The sequence below is a fragment of the Papio anubis genome, chromosome 2 (genome assembly GCF_008728515.1).
Source record: "Papio anubis isolate 15944 chromosome 2, Panubis1.0, whole genome shotgun sequence".
Lineage (NCBI taxonomy): Eukaryota > Metazoa > Chordata > Mammalia > Primates > Cercopithecidae > Papio > Papio anubis.
In genome coordinates, this window is record NC_044977.1 from 98,114,756 (window position 1) to 98,138,732 (window position 23,977).

The 23,977-nt window shown below is 53.7% G+C and overlaps 1 protein-coding gene across 7 annotated transcripts in view; it reads right to left on the bottom strand.

Moving 5' to 3' along the window:
* Positions 1-2,106: 2,106 nt before the first annotated feature.
* The window catches only part of VIPR1 (vasoactive intestinal peptide receptor 1), a 35,230-nt gene continuing 13,359 nt past the window's right edge, over positions 2,107-23,977 (bottom strand). For 3 of the 7 annotated variants that reach the window (XM_017955551.3, XM_017955548.3, XM_031663447.1), the window contains 10 exons: positions 20,157-20,264; positions 13,581-13,687; positions 12,062-12,165; positions 11,435-11,567; positions 8,710-8,863; positions 8,111-8,171; positions 7,773-7,839; positions 7,310-7,401; positions 4,585-4,714; positions 3,598-4,346 (listed from right to left, as the gene is read on the bottom strand). In XM_017955551.3, coding sequence (XP_017811040.1) covers positions 4,104-4,346; positions 4,585-4,714; positions 7,310-7,401; positions 7,773-7,839; positions 8,111-8,171; positions 8,710-8,863; positions 11,435-11,567; positions 12,062-12,165; positions 13,581-13,687; positions 20,157-20,264 — 1,199 coding nt within the window. In that variant the 3' untranslated portion in view covers positions 3,598-4,103. The other 4 variants (XM_003894609.5, XM_009201097.3, XM_009201098.3 and 1 more) reach the window with 4 other exon arrangements.

The window sequence follows — 23,977 nt, forward strand, 5'->3', positions numbered from 1 at the left end:
TCTGCCTTACCCCAAAGCCATGACGCACGAATACGGGGGATATCAGGGACTGTGGTGGGTGGGGCAGGTACAGTGTGGTGTGGGGGCCCCTCTCAGGCTTCACACAGCCCAGGCAGTCTATAGGGTCCTAACCTGGAAGGCAAGGTGCTGCCCTTTCCTCTGCATTTCTGTCCCCCCTCTCCCTTCTCCTTTCTTCTACTGGCCTGAGCTCATCTCTCAAGGAGTCCTGCCAGGTCTCTGACCTTGTTTTCTGCACAGCCTCCATCCTCTGTGTATGCCTCAGCCCCCAACTGCTTGGGGCTCCTCCCACCAGCTGCTGTCCTCCCTCTGAGCCCAGGGAGGCAGAGTGGGTGGCAGAAGGCTCTGGGCAGCCCCTCCTCATTAGCCGCCTGTGCCTTAGCCAGGGGCTAAGCAAAGTCATCTAGAACCCTCCCTATTGTGCAGGTGGATTGAAAGATTCATACTCAGGAGACCTGCCCATGATCTCTGAGAAAGTGTGAAGCAGAATTGAGATTAAATGACAAGGGCTGGGTCTTCTGGACCTTATTGAGAAGTATGGGGTGGACAAGGTCTCTGGAAGCAGTTTAGAGAGAGAGACATGCCCCAGTTGGGTGAGGGGAACATGGACAGGTTGTCCCCTATCTCTCAACTCCTATGCCTTGGAGTGGTGGGAATGCAAGATGCTCAGGGTCAGTAGGCTGGGTGCAGTGGCTCACACCTGTAATTCCAGCACTTTGGGAGGCTGAGGTGGGCAGATCACCTGAGGTCCGGAGTTCGAGACCAGCCTGGCCAACATGACAAAACCTCATCTCTACTAAAAATACAAAAATAAGCCAGGTGTGATGGTGCACGCGTGTAGTCCCAGCTACTCAGGAGAGTGAGGCAGGAGAATTGCTTGAACCTGAGAGGTGGAGGTCGCAATGAGCCAAGATCACACCGCTGCACTCCAACCTGGGCGACAGAGCAAGACTCCATCTCAAAAAAAAAAGAAGATGCTCAGGGAAGAATGAAACAAGTTCTAGATGCCCCAGCTCAGCTCTCCACCACCAGTACCTCATAGGTGGTCACCACTGTTGGTCCGGGCAGGGGTGGGGGCTACTGAGAATGTTCTCTCTAGCAGGCCTGGGGGTACCTGAGGTCAAGGTTAGGGAGGCCTCCTTCTCGGTCTTATGACTGACCATGCACAGGGCAGGGCATGGAGTGTGGATCTAGATGGAGAGACCGTTCCACTCCTGGATATGCTGGGCAACTGATCAAAGGGCATTTCCCTGGAGGTGCCTCTGCCCACGGCTCATAGTCACTTCTATTCCCACCTGAACACCCCTGACTCTGGCCTCTGAGGATGCTGGTTGGAACTGTCATTGATGATGGGTCCTGGGATGGTACTGGGTCAGACAAGGCATTGAAGAAGCTGGGCAGGCAGATCTGAGCCTTCGCCAGCCCATTCTGACCACATTTGACCAGCTTGACATCCATCTCCTGCTCCTCTAGCAAGTTTGCAGGAGGTGGGACCCAAGGAGGTCAGCATGGGCAACGGCTTTGGAGACATCTCTTGCTGACTGATGTTATTTGCCATACTGCCTCTGTGTCTAAACCTTTTTATTAGTAGCATATTGTCTCTGCTCACTCAACTTGTGTTGGTGGCATTTGTTTTGTCCACTACCTACCTCCTCTTGGCTGAGCCCTGGGTAATCGCAACATGGTCATCCTAGGCCCTTGTTTGCAGGAATGACTGCGGCCTGTGAAACACTCACACTCAACAATTTCTGGGACTCTGGGCAGCTCTGCCAGCTATTTTGTATGATCTGAGATTATAATGGTCTTTTTTGGCTGGATTTAAGGAGTGGGGGAACACAATGGGGACCTGGTCTTACTTCATCACACTCAGAGGAGAGAGGATACCACTCAAAAAGATGGGAGCTGAAGGCCCTTAGAACTGTGAATGCCTCATATGAAAATATAGATTTCTGTCAAAAGCCAAAAGAGTGGAGGCATCTGGTTTCAGTAATGTATTAGATCACCCATCCTTTGGGTGGGGGAAGATGGCTCCAAGTTGAAAGCTGGTCCCATTTTAGGCCATATGAGAACATCAACCACCAGTGGAACCAAGCCAGACCAAGCCAACATTTATTGTTGCACAAGCCTGTTGCAGTCCTGAGGGGATCTTCTGGGGGAGGTGTGGGTAGGAAGCTGAGTGGCCACCAGGGTGAAGGACAGACAGAGGAGGTTGTGACCAGCAGGCTGCTGTCCAGATGATACATGGGCTGGAGGCCTCCTCAGCCACACTCCAGGGAGGGTGGGGTGGGAAGAAAGATTTAGGGATAATGGTATTAATAATATAAGTGGTAAACAAATAACCAAGAGGATCCGGCTGGTTACAATACACAAAAGTTAGCAGTAAGAGTCTGTGCTTTCACTTTCCTATCAGCCAGATCTGAGTTCAAATCCTGTATGTGTAGCAGGGTGAGGTATTTGCTCTCTGTCAGACCCCATGGGTGCACATCTCCAAGCCTAGTTACAACAGTTGGCACATAGATGGGTGGACAAGGAGGGCAGCTCTTGATTCCTGTTGCTTCTGCAGCACAGAGGGATGGGTATGGCTGGTGTGACAGATCCCACTTGACAGATGAAGCCACTGAGACTTGCAGAGCAGGTAGGCTTAGTCTGAGACCTCGCATTCGCTGGTGGCTGCCTCCTCATTTCCCAGAGGCTTCAGAGTCCCTCAGTCCTTGGGTTGCATCGTCCTCCCACCAGACTGACCCTGGGGCCACTCCACTTCGGTGGGGAACCAGTAAGACAACTGTGGTCCCCAAACGAAAACTCCAGAATAACCCACTTTGAGGAGCTGGTAGCTAAGAGTAAGAGAGAATGCGGGTAGTGAGCTGCATCTTTAGTGAAACGCCTGAGTGGTAATGCTTAACCCAAAGGAACTTGACAGCAATGGTGAAATTTCAGGCACTGCCGTGGTGTTGGTGCTGGTGACCTTCCGGGGCAGAACCTTTCTGCCCTCAGATCACACCGGCGTTGTTTGAGGATCACCGGTTGCTTTCCTCCGATTGGGCAGAAGAGCTAGCAGGGGGCGGAGTCAGGATGAAAGTATGTAGACTTTTTGCCCTTGATTGGCGTAGGGGGCTTTTGGAGGAGTCTGATGACTGAGTTCCACCTGCAGTCTTCCAGGAGAGGAGCTCCCATCTCTCTTACTTGCTAGAAACGCTCCAGGCAGGCGCTAGGGCTGCGTGTTCTGGGAGTGTCCGGACCAGAGACCAGGGGGCCGGGGGGGCAGCCTCCGAGCCCAGGGCCGGGGCTGGCCGCGCCCGGGCAGGCCTCTGTCCCCGGCGTCTGCCGGGGTGAGTGGGAAGGGGCGGGAGGGGCCGCCTTGGGCCCCTGGGATCCTGGTGGTCAGACCAGGGAGACTTCGGCTTGGAAGCTGGAGGAGCGGCGGGCACCGGGGCTGACGCGGGTCAGCATGGAGACCTGCGTGCTGCATGTGGCGCTGTTGCTGCCTCCCGACGGGTGCCGGTATTTGGGGTTCCAGCCCAGGACGCCCTGCAGGTGCCAGCGCCGCCACTTCCGCCTCAGCTCCGCCTGCACCTAGGAGAGGGGAAGGTGGTCAGTTCCGCTGCTGTGGAGCCTCTTCCACTGCTGATTGGGCTGCCCTGGACTTAGGGTTCTGAACTAGCCAGTCTTATCCTCTTCAGGAAATCAAAATGGAGAGACCCCGATGCTGCCTCCCGCGGTGCAGCATCGGAACTTGGGACTGGGTGGAGGCCAGGTTCAAAATGAGGCCTTGGAATGGTAGGAGGTGAGAGGCAGAGAGGATCCGAGAAAACAGTCCAGGGAGAGAGAGGGATATGCTGCCTAGGGGTGCCTGTACCCCAATTCTTCCCATGCTGGGTCTCCAGCTCACTTGAGTGGGTTTTTGTGTATAGTAACCGGAGCTCCACAGCAACTCAACCTTCATTGGAAGCCCTTACCCCTCCCCACTCACTGCACACAGCCACTTAACTAGGTGTTTCTCAAACTCTGTTGTGCACAGGAATCCCCCTGGGGTTTAGTAAAAACCTGTTTGTTTGTTTTTTTAAATAATTATTAAAATGCAGATTCTAAGCTAGCAGGTCTGGGGTGGTCCCAGAGATGTGCATTTTTAACAAGGGCCTAGGTGACACCCGTGCTACTAGTTTGAGGACCATACTTGTAGTAGCAAGGTTTAACCTGCCCTTGCTCTGCACATATCCCACCAGTGTTTCTGGACCCTGGTCCTGGGAGTTCCATTGCCTGAGCACCAAGGACTGGGAGGGGCTTACCTCACCATTGAGGAAGCAGTAGAGGATAGCCACCACAAAACCCTGAGAAGGAAGAGTGCAGGAGAGGTGAGGTAGACAGACCGGAAGCCCCCAGCCCTGCCCCTCCCCTGGCTCTAGCCCCTGTGTTCCCCTGGTTAAAGAAAGAGCTAAGCACAAAGTAGGTGCTTATCTAATACTTACTACGGTAAAAAGATTGGAATCCAGTGGCAAGGGCCAAGACTCCAGGTTGAATTCCCTTAAAAGCCAGGGAAGAATGCAGCCTTAAGTCAACAGCCCATACCTGGAAAGACCCCACGACGAGCTCAAAGACCATCTTCACTTCAGGCTTAAAATTGTCAGGAAAGAAGGCGAACATGATGTAGTGCACTCCAAACAGGGGGATCAGCAGGAGTGTGGACCTGGCCAGCCTCCTGGAGACAGGGGAGGGACAGGCCATGGGTCTGTGTGTCCACACATGTGGATTTGATAGGGCATGGCATGGGGGCAGCTGGAGGCACAGAAGATGGGGACAATGACCAGGATGTGTGAGGATGGACTGTAGGTTCCTCTAAATATTATGCCCTTCTCTGTTCCTGTTCCACAGCTGCAGTGCCTCTCCCCTTCTGCCCCCAGCCCTCCTGGCCTGGAGGGAAGCATGAGAGAGAAAGAAACTCCCTCTATTCTCACCCTTCTGGAGGAGAGAGGGTAAGAAGTAAAGGAGAGTCCAGTGAGAATGATGCTAACAGAGACATGTTAGCTGAAATCCACTATTGGGAGTTCTGTTGCCTGGGCCCCCTGGTCTGGGAGAGGCTTACCTCATCATTGCAGTAGAGGATGCTCTCAGCCATCAAGAGCAGTAGAAAATCTCTCAGGCAACAAGAGATTCTGGTTCTTCCTCTCCTGGTCTCAGTTTTTCCAATTTGTATAATGCAGTAAGTGTATGCTTGACATAGTCAAATTATAGAAACAAGGGCTCACTATGAACTTGGAAGTGTTCTGGGTACTATGAAGCACAGTGCATCCATGAGAGACCATGAGAGAAGACGTACTAGGAAGCAAGTCTTTCTAACTGGGGTGCTGACCACATATGCCCAGGAACACTTGGGAGGGTGATGGGGACCCAAGTTCATGCCTGATCACCAGGGACAACCCAGAATTAATCAGTATCACCCTCTGTCTGTGTTTTTTCTGCTGTGTCTGCTTCTCCAGAAGTTGCCAGCTTCTCTGGGATTGCATATACTCCCAGCGTGCTCTGAAGGACCAGATTCTCCTTCACAGCCTTGTATGCTCAGTAGGGTCAGTATTCATTCTAAATGCTCACCCGCCTCCCATGGTCCAGGGCTCTTCCTGGTTTAGGCCTCCCAGCCACCTGACCTCATAGCTGATCCAGGCAGTGTGAGCCCATAGATCCCTGGCTAGGAGAGGTGGGATGTGGATAGGGAGGGTCTCTGACCCTGTCTCTCCTGCCTTAGCAGTCAGTCCAAGGAAGCCTAGTCCAAGGCCTGAGGTCCCACAGCAAGCTGGGGGCAGAGGAGCTGGCCTTGCCCATCCCACCCCTTCCTGGACCTGGTCCTCAGCCATGCCGAGATCCTGAGCACTGCCCACCCCTCTTTGGCTGCAAAACTATCCCACGCACCCGAGGCTAACAGATGGAGGCTTTCTTTAAATCAAAGGCTTATGGGGAGGTGGAGAGTGGGAGCTGACAGCCTCTCCTTGAGGAGCTTCATCTCCGATTACCCCCACCCCTTCTGCCTGCTGACAACTGTTTCCTTTCTGTCTCACCACACAGACCTGGCCCTGACCATGGCCAGCTCTGTTTGCCTCAGATTCAGGCCCTTTTGTACCATTGTAAGTTGGGGGAAATAAGGTCCCATCGGCAAAGGAGAGGATGAGGGTGCACAGGCTCAATGTGCTGCCCCTTAGCAGACTGCAGACCCCCACTGAGCCTTTCCTTCTCAGACAGGAAGGGAAGCTCCGCCTACACACCTGGCAGGAGAGAATGCGGTCACACCAAGAATGTGAGTCTTAGTCTCATCAGGGAGAATCACAGGATTCCAGAATAGAATCCTAAATCCAGCAGCATGTGACATTCTAGCCAGGAATCTTAGAACCACAGCACAGACTCTCCAAAGAGAAGGCAGGCCGAGAAGAATCCCAGGGCTGGAAGGCCTTGTGGGACGTCCCGGGTTTGTCTTGTGTGAAGAGCACTGATACTCAATCTCCTACTCCCATCTGTGGGCATGCAGACCCTACCTGCCTTCCCACAGCCTCGCTTTTCACATTTTTCATGTTTCTTTAGCTCTGTCTTCAAGCCTTGTTGCTCCCTCAAAAAACCTGCCTCTTCCTGCAGTCCTCCTAAGCAGGGGAAACAGTATTGACACCTTTCCAAGCCCTGGTCCATGGACACTGTGCCCCCTTCTCCCTGCCCATGGTGACATGCTCCAAAACCCTCGAGGAGAAGGGAGTGTATGTCAGTTTCCTCTCTGTAAAATAAGGATAATTTTACAGGGCACTGTGTGGATGAAATGACTTGATGCATGGAAATCCCTTAGCATGTGCCTGGCATGTAAACTGCAGGAGTCATCATTATTACTGAGGAATACTGAGTCCTGAACATGGCTGTCTCATTGGCAGACTGGGGCCTCCCTGAGGGCATGCATCTACTATGTGTTGATTGCACCCCTTTTCCATGCGAGGCACATGCCAGGGACTGGGCACATGGTATGAACAAGACATTGGTGTCCTCTTGAGCTCCCTGGATTGGCAGCAGATGCATGCCTGGGAAGGATGCTACGTAAGTGTGGGCAGGAGATGCATGTGTGGGGCTCTGAGTGCAGCCTGGTGAGGGTGAGGCTGGAGCAGGGGATGGTGGTGGGCTGAGTCAGGCCATGGTGGAGGTGGGCAAGAACAATATGGCTCTTTGGTGACTCTGGATGTTTGGGGTGGGAGGACTTCAAGGAGATGTGGGATGATTTGAGGACTGGGGATGGAGGTACTGGGGGCTGAGGCACTAGGCCCACACTCACGAGTATGGACTGCTGTCACTCTTCCTGATATCTGGGGGCCGCAGTTTCTGAAGCAGGATTCGGATGATGCAAATAAACAGGATGAAGTTCACCTAGTGGGTGAGGACCCAAGTTCGGGCAGTCAGAGTGGGAAGGCTGAGGTGTCCAGGCCCCTCGGCTGCTGGCCTGTCTTCTTTCCCAGGGTCCTGCTGCCCCTCTCTCTATCTTCTCTCCTCTGGTGCTTCCCCTTTGGGCAGGTCATCCAGGAACTCTACCTCCTTCACATCCCTAAGGACTGTGCTCCCAATCCGCTTACACTCAAGGAAGAACTAGCGGGACAGGGGTGGGGATGATCCTGCACATTGGGCATTAGGAAGCTACGTTTCAGTTCTGACCTAGATACTAATTTCCTGTGTGACCTTGGGCTAAGTTGCCTGCCTTTGGGCCTATTTTCCCACCTCTAGGTGGTGGGAGGGTACCTTACCAAGATGGAGGTGAGGATGGGGCCCTTTATGATCCACCACAGTGAGGAGTTGATGGTGTCCCAGCACCTGAGCAGAGTGTAGGGAGGAATGAGAGGGTCTGTCCTCAGCCAGAGAGAGAGTCAGCAGCACCTCCCCCAGTTGTCCCCAGCTCTGCTCCTGAGCCCTTTAGCGACCCCGGGCCCAGAATCTGTTGCTCCCCAGGTCCTCCTCCAGCCTCCCCTCTGGCCCGAGAGCTGTGGTTTTTGTCCACTCACCAAGGCCAGATGGCATTATCATCCCACCCAGGGGGCCTGCCCAAGTGACGGCGGCGGGGGGAGTGTGTGGGGCAGCAGCTCACCCATAATCCTCAAAATGGATCCTGGCGATGGTCCACACTATGGTGAATGTGCTGGGTACCCCTGTCAGGCCCAGGGAGAGTGAAAGAGCAGAGAGGGCACAGGAAGCAGGGGTAGAGGGCATGAAGGAGAGATTTCAGAGAAAAGCAAGGAGAGGGAGGGAGAGAGAAAAGGGTGGGTTGTCAGGCTGTTGTCTTTGGTTGCACAGGTTGTTCACCGCGGAGGGATGTTCCACTGAGGGGGTGAAGCTGTATGCCTGAAGGGCTCTGTCTACCTGGATGGACATTCTCTTTCCAGTTGTGACAGAGGCCCTCTATAGATTAGCAGTGGCCCTGTGTATTTCGGGGGCTAAAGGGAAATGGAAAGATGTTCATAAAAACTGTCCCAAAGGTCAGCCCTAGGTGCAGCTGCAGCCTGAGGGACTTGTCCTGGGCTCAGACATTTTGAGGACTTTCTCGACCCTTGGCTGATATTCTTGCAGGTAGGACCTGCAGCTAAGCAAGACGTAGGACTGCAAGCCAGCTTAGCACCCTCCCCCTAGGGAGTTCTCCAGGCCTTGCCCCCTCTGTCCCCAGCCTGGAAGCCCTCCCTGGTACCATACCCCAGCCGATGAGTATGTACCCCCAGAAGTACTTCCGCTCGGAGAAGAAGGAGACGGCAAGCAGGGTGTACAGATAGAGGCCCTCCACCAGCAGCCAGAAGAAATTGGCCATGACGCAATATTGGAAAAAGACCATGGCTGCCTTGCAGCCCACCTGCAGGGGGAGGAGAAAAGACAGGTTCACTGGGGCTGTCAAGGGTCCTTGACTGCCCACACCTATGTCTGGGGGCACAAACACAGTTGCAGTGCAGCCAGTTTAATTTCTTTGTTGTTTTGCATTATCCCCTTAAAAATGTACTCTGGTTTTCCCATTTTCCCTAATTTTAGATCCTCTGATACTTTGGGATAAACTGGTGATTTTAATTATCCATCCATCAATTCATCTATTCATCTTCCCATCTATATATCTACCCGTAAGCTCATTCAATCATCCACCCACCTATCCACATATCCATTTATTTACCTACTCACTCACTAGACATTCACTATCAACTCATCAATTTATCCATCTTTTATCCATGTATCCATCCACCATCTATCATCTTCCCATCTATCAATCCATCCACCTACTCACCTATCTCTCCGTTCATCTACCAACTCACTCAGTCATCTACCCATCCATTAATCTCTGCACCCACCCATCAATCCACTCGTGCATCCACCCACCTATCTACCTACCTGCCCCTCTGCCCATCATCTGTCCAATCTTCCTTACTTTACCCATTTATTCTGCTGCCTACTTAGCCATCCACCAACCTGCCCATCCACACCCCCACCCCACCCACTCATTCATCTAATGCCAATTTGTATTGAAGGTAGCTGGAAGGTATGAGGGAGAATTCTTGCCTGAGTTTGCAAGAGTCTGCTGAGTGTGGTGGGGTGGAGGGCTGTGGACTGTGGAGTGGGGCCCAGATGGAAGTGTGGAGGGAGACTGGGACTGAAAAGAGGGTAGAAGATGAGGAAGTAGAAATGAAGAAGAGAAGAGGGGAGAGTTGGCCATTCCTCCTGGGGTTCAGAGGACCTAGTGGAAGAATGGTTTTCTCAGGCAGACAAGGACCATGAAGGAGTCAGGGAGACCCATGAGTAGGGCAATCACGGGCCTCTGGGTGGCCCTGTTGGCATGACTGGAAGGTATTCTGGGCCTTCTGTCCCCTCCCAGAAAGTCACCCATTTCAGATCAAGCCTAGATGTCTGTGAGCCAGGGCTTAAAGCCACCCTCCACCAGGAAACTGTCTGGCTTCCACTTCCTCCTGTACCCAGAACATTGGTTCCCACCCTTCCTTCCTGTACCCTTGGTTTGAGAGATCCTCAGAGAGAAGCCTCCCCTCCCCTAATGCCCGCACCACTCCCTTTGGTTGGAAAGTCCTTCCTCAGGTCTCACTTCAGTCCCTCCAGTTACAGGAGTTCTTGCCTTCCCATCTTCCCCCCATTTGCTTTTGGAGAATAACTCAGCTCTTTTTTCTTTTTTTTTCTTTTTTTGAGATGGAGTCTTGCTCTGTCACCCAGGCTGGAGTACAATGACTCAGTGATCTCGGCTCATGGCAATCTCGGCTAATTTTTTTGTATTTTTAGTAGAGGCAGGGTTTCACCATGTTGGTCAGGCTGGTCTTGAACTCCTGACCTCGTGATCTGCCTGCCTTGGCCTCCAGAAGTGCTGGGATTACAGGCATGAGCCACCACGCCTGGCCATAGCTCAGCTCTTTACCAGGACAGTTATCTGTGCTTCCTTCTAGTCTCAGAAAAGCTTTGCAGTAATGAATCAGGAAGCCAGTCTCCATAATTATCCTTAACATGTGCACAGGAGGCAGCAGGTTCCTCCTCAGGTCCTGTGGCTCGCACTGCTCATGTCTGACTTGGCTTCTGGGACAGAACCTCTGAGAAGCTCTGGGAATGGCCAAGGTAGGTCCCCTAGATTTTCTCCCCCCCTTGTTGAAATGCCTGAGATTCCAGTATGATCATTTCACTCTTTGGGTAGAAGGTACTGCTGACCCCTGATATAATGCACTGCCTCTGGGGTCATGCATGAAGCAAGGAGATACTGACCACAAGGAATGAGTGGGGGCTGGGCTGGTCTCAAGCTCTCTGTCAAAGCTTGAGGTACTCAGAGAGGGTCCCTCAGAATCCCTCGGAGATGGCCTCCTTAGTGACTGGCAATGAATTCCTTAGATGCTTCTTTTACCTCTCTTCCTTAGGAAGGCCCAGAACCAGCTTGATGTCAGGATCAGAACAAAAGAGGAGGAATGCATATGTTTGGACCCACTCCAGATGGCACGGGGATGGGGGGAGTAGGAAAAGTGGCATGGTGAACACAGCCCTTGCTATGCAGGTGACAGAGGGCAGAGTTGGAAGGAATGGAAGTCCTTGCACGGATGAGGACACTGAGGCTGTAAGTTCCCCAAGGCCACATAGGAAGTTAGCAACAGGTGGTACAGGGGCTCTGGGCTGTGGCCATGACGTGTCCCATTTCCCAACTGCTTTTCTCACTGGCGGGGGCGGGTCCGTGAGCTCCCAGATGGGTGAGCAACATCTTCTGTTGCCAGAGGGGAGTGTGATTTGAGGAGTTGCCAGGTGGGGTTGGGTAGGGGTTGGGCCATCCTTGGATTGAGGGGTGGGATGGGAGGGAAGAGGAAGGAGGGAGAGGGAGAAAGAGGGGGAGAAGAGGAGATTACGGTGGCTAAAGATAAGGGTGAAACTGAGGGAGGTGGGCCAGGGCCAGGGTCCTCACCGAGCCCTCGGAGCACCGGTCCGACTCCCCGCTGTCGAAGAGGGCCAAGTCTTTGATGAAGACAGCAGCAGCCCTCAGGATGAAGGATATGAAGAGGTGCATGTGGATGTAGTTCCGCGTGCAGTGGAGCTTCCTGCGTGGGGTGGGCAGATCTGGGAGGCCAAAGGGGCCTTGGATCCCCACCCCAGCCAGTGCTGTCCCATGCTCTGAGCAAGGGTGGGGCAGGGGAGCATGTGTTCTCCAGAGGGCAGGCCCTGCCTCGAAGGGGATCCCATCCAGAACTACGAGCCCCACCCCCAGGTACCCCATCCTCCTGTGCAGCTGGGCTCCCAAGTGCCTCAGCCTCGTGTGTGACCCCAGAAACCTCATTCCTGTGTGCAGACCCCACCCTCTGGTGCCCTGTCCCCAAGTGCAGGGCTATCCTAGGGGAGACTAGGTTGCAACACATGGAACAGCTCGGTCATCTGCCTTTCCCAAGGGAAGCTGGCCTGGCAGGAGCTGGGGACTGTGTGCTGCTGGGGGGCAACGGTGGAGGGGTCGGGGCATGCCTGCGCCACGCTGGGCTCCACTGTGGGAGGGACACTTGCCAGGTTTCCTTTGAGGCCTGTCACTTGGGCTGGGCCTCACCTGAACAGGCTCAGGATAGCCGTGGCGACCAGAAGGGTGGCGAGGGACAGGCCGTAACCAATGGTGTAGCCGGTCTTCACAGAACCGTAGAACATGGTCTGCTGCTGTTGGAGGGACAGGGAGAGGCTCTTGGGTGGTGGGGTGGGAGGCTCATCTAGGGGGTATTGGCAGGGGTGGGGTGCCCTACACACTCTGCCTGCCCACCCCTGCCTCAGCAAATGAGCAGGCTGAGGTCTGGGGCTCCCAAGAGCAGCTGAGCGGAGCTCTTCAATCCCCTGACCCCTGACGCCCTGGTTTCCACAGACAGGGCAGGACTGTGTCTTAGGGTGGGGTGGGGGTTGAATGTACTCCCTCTCTTTGCATCTTTATGAGGGACAAGTTGGTGAGGGAGAGAATGAAGACCTTGCACGTCCCTTTTGTTAATTTCATGTCTCCAGCCATGTGCCTGGGTTCCCTTCTGTGCCATCTCTGAGCTGGGCACCCTAGGGGCCAGGTCTGCTTGCCCTTCAGACACCCCTTGAGGCCCTGTCTTTGTGCAGGGAGGAGAGGCATGCAGAGGCTGCAGGATGTCAAAGAAGACACTGGCACTAATGTCCCATTTTGGGCTCTTGGGAGTTGGGGTTGGTGGGATGAGGGCAGTCTGGCCTTTCTTGGGGAGGAGGGCAAAGCTAGACCCCAAGGGTGTCTTGCTTGGTCCCCTCTCCTGATGCCCTCCCCATGGACACAGGTGCAGTGCAGCACAACAGCCACTAGGCAAGCCCCTCCTTCCTCTCCGCCTCCCACGCCTGCCTGAGAAGAGTCCAGTGGTTAAGAGGGAATGAGGGCCTATGGCTCCAGTGGGCTTCGAAGGCCTCTGAAGAAATTGCTGCCCTTGGGGGTGAGTGGAGTGAAAGCCCGTCTGAGAAGGGCGCCTGAGGGTGGGGCAGATGTCATCGCAGACAGACACACATACATGCATTTGCACCCTAAAGCAGTGAGGGGCTCCTAGCTGAGTACTCCAGCCTCCCCATCAATGTCCTTACCAGGTTCCCCAGTCTTTACAGAGGCCACCTACATTTTAACTGCTCTGGGGCAGATATCTGTCCTGGGACTGAGGACAACAGGCTCTGTCCCTGTTCCTGACTGGCTATTTGGTAGCCAAAGCTGGTTCCTTCCAGGACCTGCAGCACCTCAGTTTCGCCTCTGGATGGGATGGGGTGCTGGTGTCTGCATGCCCTGCCAACTCCCGGGCTGAAGTGAGACTCCCATGAGGCAGTGCGGTGGCCCAGCCTGGGGGTGCTGCTTCAGCTTTCGCTGCTCTGGGGGCCCCTCCTGTGGGAAAGCCTCCTCCCATACCCTGTCAGGGGGAGCCAAGCGTTGGGACCCCAGAAAGGCAGGCCTGGAGGAGGCTAGAGGAGGGCAGACTCCAGGAGTCCTGCTCCCACACAGACAGCAACTGCACCCCTTGGTGGGAGAGATCAAAGTCGCCTAGGTGGGCCCCGGCGCTCTGCAGGTGGGGTGTCGGTGCCGTGAGGCCCACCTCGTCCAAACTCGCTGCCTTGTCATCCAAACCACAGGCAATGGGGTACGGGCCGGGCTCCAGGTGTGTCCAACCTTCGTCGGTGCAGCTGCGGCTCACATTGCGGCCTGGGTGGAGGGCGGGGCAAGGACAAAGGCTGAGGCTGGGAGCACGGGGACCTGGCTGTCTCTGCTTGGAACAGGGCAGAGAATTCAGCCCTACTCCCACCAACCCTGGTGCTGTCAGGCTCCAGCTGCCCTGACCCAGTTACCCAGGGCACCGTGGGGGCACCCGGGGCAGGGAAAAGCCTCTTCAGGGCTCCTGCACGGATGACAAAATCAGAGCAGACATTCTTGGGCTCAGTCCTTTTGTTATGGTCTGAACCTGACCCCAAGTACAACATACACTCTGATCCTTATCACAGACCCTGCCTGGATCTTTGTCACAGAATGATTCCTGACCCTTGCTGTGAGCAGAATGCTGACCCTTGTCACAAGGCCACGGCTGGGGGAGGGGGGCCCAGGCCTGCCCAAGCCTCCCCAGTCAGCCTGCCTGGGCCTGTGGGGTTGGGTTTCCTCTCACACCTGGAAGGGCTCAGATGTGCTGCTGAATGGGGAGCAAGGGTGTGGGGATGAGGAGGGGTTGGGTTTGGGAACACCTGATAAGCATGCAGATCTGAAATCCTCATGAATGGAGAAGCCAGGAGTTCCTGGCAGGGGAGCCTGTGCAGGCAAAGGCACGTGAGGGGGAATCAGGCAGCACAGCATGGCAGGGGCTTGGGGCTGAAACAAGCAGAGGCTGAGGCTTCAGGGAAGCTGCACTGTCCACTGTCCTCAGAGGCTCGAAGCTGAGCAAAGGGACAGGACCGCTTCAGGGCTATGTGAGGTGAGGGGTACCACTGAGGGTCCCCACTCTCCAGCACTGGGGAGGTGTCCTCTCCCCAGAGAGGGAGAGGATGGGATGAATAGAAATTAGATGAGCCGGAGAAGAATCTCGCTTCCCCATCTTGGTACCCGTTCATCACCGCCATCGCCGCCGCCATTGTCACCATCAGCAGCATCACGGTTGTCAGCCTCATCACAATAACAGGTTTTGAATACTTTTCAAATATCAGCGCTGGTCAGAGCACTTTAGGCACATCCTGTTTAATTTCCTTAATCATCCAATGAGGAACGTAACTCAATTTCACAGTTGAGAAGTGGAGGCCCCAAGAGGTTGGTTACTCGCCCAAGGCCACACAGAGAGGACAGGATAGAGCTGATCTGCTCTCCAGAGTCTTCCCAGGTAAGCTTGGTTCTCACCTTCACGGAGGTGACCTGAGGACTTATTTTGGTGACCAGATAAAGAGCTGCAGGACGGTCAAGCTGTCCTGTGAGCTCGGGAAGGGTCACTGGGCACGTGTGTTTATTTCCAAACTTTGCTGTATGCGTGGAATATACCAGATGATTCCATATTCGCCGTTTCTGTGAATCTTCCTGGCAACCCTTGGAAAGAGGTCTTGTCACCCTACTTCATGGATGAAGAACTGAGGGACGGGGGGGTGGGGATGGGGCAGCCAGGGAAGAGCAGCTGTGGGCTGGGTCTATTTCCATTGCGTGGCCCAGGGAGGGCAGGAAGGATTTGGCTGAGGAGGAGGCATTGGACTGGGCAAGTTTCCTGTCTTGGCATCCCCTTTTCTGCCCTGGGCTCCCAGCCTCACTGCTGCAAGAGACTCCTAGGAAAGGAGAAAAACCTTCAGCTGTCCCCCTGCGCCCCTGTCAGCTTCCCATCATTTCAGTCAGAGGTGGGCCTGGCCCAGAGCCTTCAGCCGCTCAGCCCCTCATCAAAGGGCAAGCCCTTCCTCAGCTCCAGTTCCAGGGAGCTAACTGCAGGCCCTGAGGGCCTGGCTCCCACCCACAATCTGATTTTTTTTTTTTTTTTTGAGACGGAGTCACGCTCTGTTGCCCAGGCTGGAGTGCAGTGGCGCGATCTCAGCTCACTGCAAGCTCCACCTCCTGGGTTTACGCCATTCTCCTGCCTCAGCCTCCCGAGTAGCTGGGACTACAGGCGCCCGACACCTCGCCTGGCTAGTTTTTTGTGTTTTTTAGTAGAGATGGGGTTTCACCGTGTTAGCCAGGATAGTCTCGATCCTCTCACCTTGTGATCCACCCGTCTCGGCCTCCCAAAGTGCTGGGATTACAGGCTTGAGCCACCGCGCCCGGCCCACAATCTGATTCTTTTGAGGACTTCCCCCTAGGAGACTTGGGCAGGTAGAAAAGAGGGTTAAGGGCTGCTTGTGGTGGTGCAAGCCTGTAGTCCCAACTACTCAGGAGGCTGAGGCAGGAGAATCGCTTGAACCCAGGAGATGGAGGTTGCAGTAAGCTGAGATCACACCACTACACTCCAGCCTGGGTGACAGACAGAGTGAGACTCCAACTCAGGAAAAAAAAATGAGGACTAAGGCCAAAATCACCCAGCCTTGAAGCTGGGACACTGGAGCTTTGGGCTGCCTACTCACCAGAGGGACCAGGGCTTGAGGAGGCCAGGCTCAATGACATAGCAAGCATCTGGTATCGCAAATTATGCCAGCAAACCTGGATGACTCTGGCATGTACACAGCAGCTTCCCATGCCGCTGTATTTGTGTGTGTGTGTGTATGTGTGTGTATAGTGGCGGAGGTGTTAGGGTAAACATTAATGTGTTAAGGCTAGGAATTGGTAGTTTTTATTATCCCACCAAAATATGGGGATCCCAGGGTTAAGAGAAGTTAAGTGATTTGCCCATGGTCACACAGCAAGGGAGCAGCAGGTCTGAGATGCAGACCAAGGTCCGCCTGACTCCAGATCTTTCTGGGCTCCCAGCAGTGGACAAAAGGACACTCTGTTTTCTGGAGCCCTGGCTGCCATAGATGGTGAGGGAGAGAAAGGGAGGGGACAATGGGTCATCTTTGGGGCTAGGTGGCCTCTTTGAAGAGCCCTGGGACTGTGGTCAAGGCCTCATAGCAAGCCGCTCTCGAGGAGATCGAAATGGCAGTCACCATGGGATCCCAAGAAGCAGCCAAGAGTCTCCCTCCAGTCTGGGCCTGGAAACCAGCAGGCCCTATATCTGTAGAGGGGGACATGAAGGGCAGGAGGGAGGTAGCAAGGGACTTTAACCCTGTGCTGGGAGGGACACCCCACTGGAGGGGTCAGAGCATGCGACAGTGGGGGCGTCACGGCATGCCTGGGCCAGGCTGGGCTCCACCATGGGAGGGACACTTGCCAGGTCTGCTTTGAGGCCTGTCACTTGGGCTGGGCCTCACCTAAGCAAGCTCAGGATAGCTGTGACGACCCGAGGGGTGGTGAGGGCCACCTTTCTCCCAGTCTCCTCCCACTCACTATGTCTCAAAAAGCAGTCATGGCCCCCGCTCGTGCCTAGGATCCTCCACTCAGTTTCTGGAGCCAGGAATTGAGGAATGATCCTCTCCCTCCTCTCCCCCATCAGTCACCAGCCCTTTCCCAGCTGCTTCTTCCCCAGCACCACCACCACCTCATCTCCCCCGGATTAAGTAGGAGCCCCCTGCTTTCCTGTCAGCTCCACAGCCTGAGACAGCTGGAAGGATCATGCTAACACCCAGACCTGACTGTGGAACTCTCCTGATTCCCTGCCATGGAACTCTCCTGATTCCCTGCCATAGTGCCCCATCCCCGCCAGCAAGGATGAGCTTCCTAGGCTGGCAGCAATGTTTTCTTATTTATAGCATCATGATGCAGGTGGTGGGGGAAGGGAGGTATCCCATAGACCCCACAGACATGGTTAACATAGACTGTACATCGAATTTTCTCAGCCAGAATGGCTCTCTCATATTTATTTTTTAAAATATCTCTTCAAATATTTGAAGGTAGAGGCCAGGCATGGTGGTTCACGCTTATAATCCTAGCACTTTGGGAGGCTGAGGCGGGAGGATCACGAGGTCAGGAGATCGAGACCTTCCTGGTTAACACGGTGAAACCCCATCTCTACTAAAAATAGAAAAAATTAGCCAGGCGTGGTGGCAGGTGCCTGTAGTCCCAGCTGCTGGGACGGCTGAGGCAGGAGAATGGCATGAACCCGCGAGGCGGAGGTTGCAGCCAAGATTGTGCCACTGCACTGCAGCCTGGGTGACAGAGCAAGACCCTATCTCAAAACATCAATATAATAAAATAAAAATAAAGAAGTGAGCCACCGTGAACATTTTGGTGCCTTAATGAGCTATTCCTCGCCTGGTCAAACTCCCTCCTTCAGGTATTTTATCCAGCCTATGTAGATGACTTTTTTCTAACTCTCCACAATTTTTATCTTCTATAAGCTTTCTTTAGCTTTCCCTGTAGAACCAGGTCCCTTCCTGTGGGTATACTTCTTCCCAGGTCTGTATCTAAAAGGGTGTGAGTTGGTGTTGCCATCATCCCTACCCCACACTTGCAAACTTCCCTCTTTGGAATTTCAGGTCGGTTGCCCACACCTTAATCTACTTGCTCAGGAGAACACCGTCTTTTTTCTGTTTTCAGTCCCTAATAGCAGTTTCCTATTTCTCTCCACCATTTTCAGAGACCAGGCCCACAGAGTATGGCTGTGTAAGTTGTTCACTGTACAAGGGCACCTGGCTGGTAGGCATATTCTGCTTGCCACTAGGTGGGCTCTAGTGAGAGGTCATCTCTGCCTGAGGAAGGACTGACTTTTTCTTGTCAGTCCAAAGGCACCGTATGGGCCCCATTGATGCCGGCAGCCTCAAGATTAGCTAGATGGTGGGCTGGAGTCCAGGTTCTCAAGGGCAGGAGCTGCCTTGACACATTCCAGCAGGGACAGAAGGAAGAGCCATGGGGAGAAATGCAGTTAGCAGAGTCTCAGGGAGAAAGGCAATTAGCAGGTGCTTCCAGGGATCAGAGAGAAGGCTGGTTTCCAGGCTCAGTGATGGCGTGCACTGTGAAACCTGCCAGAGGAGCTCATTGTTATCTGCCCAGGCACTGGGTGTCCCAGGAGGAGGTGGCCAGGCCAGGTGGGCATTGGCCTGGAATATGGCATGGCTGTGACCTTCCCAGACTCCTCAGGAGGGCTTTAAGGTCTGTTTTTCACCACTGAGATCACAACAGCAGTCACTTGGGGGCAAACCGGCTTACCCCAAAGAGACCCTGGGGTCTACCACCCATCCCCACTTTACAAACAGGGAAACTGGGGTCCAGGGAGGAAAAGGCCACCTGGAGTGAGAGACGCATGAGTTCTGTTCGCTCTCTGAATAATTATCTAGGTTCTGCTCCTCATGAGTCCTCCCCACCCCAGGCCTGCCCCTCCCTCCATGCTCCCCACCCAGTCCTGCTCTCTCTTCCCCAAGGCTCATTAAACCTAAGCCTAGGGTGGGGCCTGCTTGATTCCTCCCTGCCTCAGTCACGCCCATTCCCTCCATAAACTCTCCCACTTCTCTCCCTCATTGAGCTCACTACCTGAATTCAATCCATCATCATTTCCTGCCTGCCTTGTGATTGGGTTTTCCTGTTTATACTCTTACAATCCTTCCTTCTCACAGAAACCAGTTAGAAGTTAAAAACCTAAATTGGACTTTGTCAGTTCCCCGCTTAAAACCCCCCACTTCTCACTGGACTTAGGAAAAAACTCAAGTCTTCGCCTCTGTCCTCAAGGCCCTGTGTGGTCTGGCCTCAGCCCGCCTGTCCCTCCCCTCCCTCCCTCCCTGGCACTCTCCCTGCTCCAGCCACACTGGCCTTCATGGAGCTTCCTTGGACGCTTATTCCACGGGCTGTTGATTCTCTCTCTCAATTGTTCCCAATCTGGGATCTTTGCCTCGTGGCTCTTTCTCACCTCCAGGTCTTCAGATGGCAGCTGAAGTGTCACCTCCTCAGAGAGGGACTGTTTGTGAACCTCTGCCTTAAGTTGGTCCCCACTCTCCTTATTCTCTCGTCCAGCACTTTTTATTATTGATGATACATCTGTTTATTTCCTTACGAAATGTCTCTCCAATGAGAACACTAGCTCTGGAAGAGCAGCCCTGGGGGCTGCTTTATCCTCTCCCCACTGTGTTTGTCCAGCTCAGCGCCTGGCACACGGGTGGGTGCTTCATTCACTGCACAGAAGAATGACTGAATCTATATTGTAAACCTCTTTAATGACTCACTAGCAAGAAAGCCACATCCTAAAGGGGCTCCCCCTTTTCTTTTCTGCCTCATTCTGTGGACATTCTGTGGACATTCATTTAAGTGGAACATGACAAGGTGTATAAGCAAAGTTGTGTGGTGGCTTCACGGAGCCCAAGAGGTCATAGGCTCCAGGCATCGAAAGACTGAATCATGACCAGCCCACGACAACAGGACTATGGGAACCATAATTTAATCAAGTACCTGTCAGTCAATCAGTCATCAATTGTTGAGCAAATATTTAATGAGCCTTTCCCATATGCTTATCTTTATGTGAAGAGCTAATCAAATCCCGTGAGTTCTTTAAAGACCCAGCACCATTGCCTCCTCTGCCAGGGAGTCCCTCGGATTGTTCCAGCCTCTTTGACCACTTTCCTTTGACTTTCCACTTCCTTGAGAGGTGAGTCCCACGGCAGCCGGCACCACTCACATCACCTTTTCAACCCAGGGGTCTTACCTTGAATGGGGGAGAAGAGCTTGAAGATGAGGGGACAGGCCAAGACAACAACCTGGCCCCGAGGGGTGGCTGGCCAGCAGGTGAGGTTGTCCCACATCTTGCTGCAGCCTATGGGGGTAAGGCAGAGGACACATGGGTCAGCACAGTGCGGGTGCCTCCAGCCCTGGGGCCTGAGGTCATAGGCATCCACTCTCTTCCTCCCTCTGCCGGGCTCCCACCTCAAGGAGCCTCCAGTCTGAGAGGGAAGGCACAGGCTTGCCCAGGCTGCATGGGGCCTGTCCTGACAGGGAGGCAGGGAGGAGGCCTGACTACAGTTCTTTGGTCCTTAGTGAGGGATAGAGCGCCCCCTGGGGATGTTTCCAATGCCAGTGGTGGTTTTGATTGTTACAGCAATAGGGGGGCCTCACTGGCATTTGATGGGCAGCCACCAGGGATGCCAGACAGGCAACTCCTGCACAGTGATGAATTGTCTCACATTCTGCACGGCTTCCAGATGAGCCACTGGCCATATATATAGGTGAAAACCTTTTGTAATGAACAGAGCCTAGACTCTTACACCATTTGACATATAAACACAAGCCATTTACTTTATTATTTATTTACTTATTTTTTGAGATGGAGTCTCACTCTGTCACCCAGGATAGAGTGCAGTGGTGCAACCTTGGCAACCTCTGCCTCCTGGGTTCAAGCAATTCTCCTGCCTCAGCCTCCCGAGTAGCTGGGACTATAGGCCTGTGCCACCACGCCCGGCTAATTTTTGTGTTTTTAGTAGAGACAGGGTTTCACCATGTGTGGCCAGGCTGATCTCCAACTCCTGACCTCAAGTGATCCTCCCACCTTGGCCTCCCAAAGTACTGGGATTACAGGTGTGAGCCACTGTGCCCGGCCAACACAAGCTATTTATTGAACAAGTTTAACATACATGGAGTTTTCCAGGAATGCAGCCACTGAGAAAAGGAAGGGAATATTGTATTTTGTTTTGTTCTGAACTTCACTAAGAGTTGTTCAATGTTTTGGAAAATCATGACACCCATAGCAGTACTGCCTGTAATACTTGAGTCACTGATGCAACTACCTGTGTCCATCAGTCTGCATTTGTAGGCCTCGCAGTCTCAGGATTTATATTTGTAGGTACAACCTTCAGACTACATCTAGTGTGATTATGCTTGAATATGTACATGGTACTTTATTATAAATTACTTTCCTTTTAATATTTATCTTACAGTATAGCTAGAACTTTATTTTTAATAAAGTGGATGGGCGTGTGTCCTGAATTTCATCTTATGATAATAAAGGAGGCATTAGAAAATGTTTTGAGACTCTGTCTCAAAAAAAAAAGAACTACATGCACCCCAGTATACTCATCACCCCATCATAGTCTCGCTCTGTTGCCCAGGCTGGAGTGCAATGGCGCCATCTTGGCTCACTGCAACCTCCACCTCCTGGGTCAAAGTGATCCTCCTGCCTCAGCCTTCTGAGTAGCTGGGATTACAGGCGCCCTCTGCGACACCCGGCTAATTTTTATATTTTTAGTAGAGACGGGGTTCCGTCATGTTGGCCAGGCTGGTCTCGTACTCCTGACCCCAGGTGATTCACACCTGCCTCGCAGCCTCCCAAAGTGCTGGGATTATAGGCGTGAGCCACTGTGCCCAGCCCACACCTAGTTCTTGAACAACACAGATTCCCCCAGTGTGGTCGGATTGTGAATTGTGATGGAGGGGAATAGTTAGGGAACAAATTCAGCAAAAACCCTCCATTGTGGCTGCATTCTCTGCCACAGCTATCAGCCTTGCAGAGCCTGGCCAGTGAAAGATGCACAGTGGGGTCTCCAGGGTCTGCTTTAATAGGCACATGCAAATGCCATCATTTAGTCTGTTCAGAAGCTGCATGCCCCTGACGGACTAGGACTGCTCTGGACTCGTCCCATGCAGGAGGCTTAATTGTCTCTTTGCAATCCTGCCAGTCCCATAGATTTGCTCAGAAAACCCAACCCCTGAGCCAAAGTCAACGCCAGCTTGGCCAAGCCCAGCCCAGCCCAGCTCAGGTCCGAAGGTTCACAAGTTCTTAAGAAGGGGGTCTGGGAAGAGGAGGTGGAGGGACATCCTTACTTGGGGAAGAGGCTCGGGACTCTGTGTGTTGGAGTGGGCTGGCAGCAGCAAGGGGCACCTTCTGGGGCTGCAGCAGTCAGGCCACACCTATAGCTGAAGCCTGAGGAGGACACCTAGATCCCCAGGGCTTGACCAGAGATTGCAGCCTCCCTTAGTCATGGACCCTGACCACTTTTCCCTGTCTTGAGGGCTCTTGTGGCCTCACGCTGGCTGCCAGTCCCTCTTCCACTCTGGGCCAGCCTCTCTGAAAGCCGAGTAGGGGCACTTCAGGTCAGTCAAACCCTGCTGGGGGTTCCAGACCCTGTTAAGAATATCAGCAAACACTCATATAACCTTTGCATGTGCCAGGCACTGTTCTAACCTCTTTGGATGAATGACTTATTTAACGCTTCCATTTCACAGATGAGGAAACAGAGGCACAGCGTGATTGGACAACCAGCTCAAGGTCATGTTGCTGGTAAGTGGTACAGTATATTCACATGTTCCCACTCCTCTCGGTTGGAAGGGCTGTCATTTCTCTGGGAATTTTGCCGCTGCTGGACTTTGTTTACCCCTCTCTGACAGTGCTGGGCACGCCCTGTTATGCAGACCGGCTATTGTGTCTGGGTGCCTGCCAGACTTTGGGCTCTCTAAACCTCCGGCGGCCAGCACAGGCTGGGGAGTGAATCCGGGGCTGGGTCTCTGGCCCTGAGTTCTGCTTCACTGTGGTGGGACAGAAGAGAGGAAACCAGGCCCTGCCCTTGGGAGGCCACACTTGGCCTCAAGGAATCTTAGCACGACCAAGGCTGGGCTGTGAACTAGTGCTGGGGTGAGGGCAGCCAGCAGGGCAGGGGAGCAGGACGAGAGGCCAATATGAGGGACATGGTTGGGGAAGCAGGGGACGGGGTGACAGCCATGAATATACTTGGTACCTGGAATGGCCTGTTGTCCTGGGCTAGGCAATGGGAATATTTCCTGTGTGCCTGCCCTAATGAGGCCCCGCAGGTCCCATCACACATGTCACCAGGCCTATAGAAATACAGGGCCCAGGCTGGCTGTGTGTGCCCACAGGTGGGGCTGTGCCCCCACCAGGAAAGCCCAACCCAGAGCTTGGGGTAAGGGTTGGTGAGGCAAGGTGAGGTGAGGCCTCTGCTGTGTCATTCTGTAGACTTGTGTGCACACAGAGATACACACACTGATGTTTACATGCCAGTACACAGAACACCAGGCACACATGCAAACATGCACACATGTACACTTACCTGAACACAGGCAACAGACACAAGCAAATGGGCACAGAGAGACACACAACTCACAGAGACATACATTCAGAGAGACGGACATGTCTGGGTGTAGCACTGACACTCACACTGATAGACATACCAGCCAACACACAGAGACACAGCACACTGGGCAGACACAGCTAGGCATGTCCGGAGATGCATGTGCCCATGCTTAAATAGACACACACTTCTGACTCACAAAGATACTCAGAGTCAGACACAGAGCTATAGACCCCAGAGGCAAGACGCAGCTCCAGACAGACATGGGCCAGGAGTGCATACCTAGATGTGCATGAACACGCACAGAGCCCTACACAAGGCCACAGGCAGACTCATGGCCACAACCTATGCCCGCCCTTCTCTGCATCCCAGCCTGGCTGCTGGTGACAGGGTGTTGGCACCCAACGGGAACGCTGTGCCAGCAGTGACCTCATCGGAATCACAAGGGTGG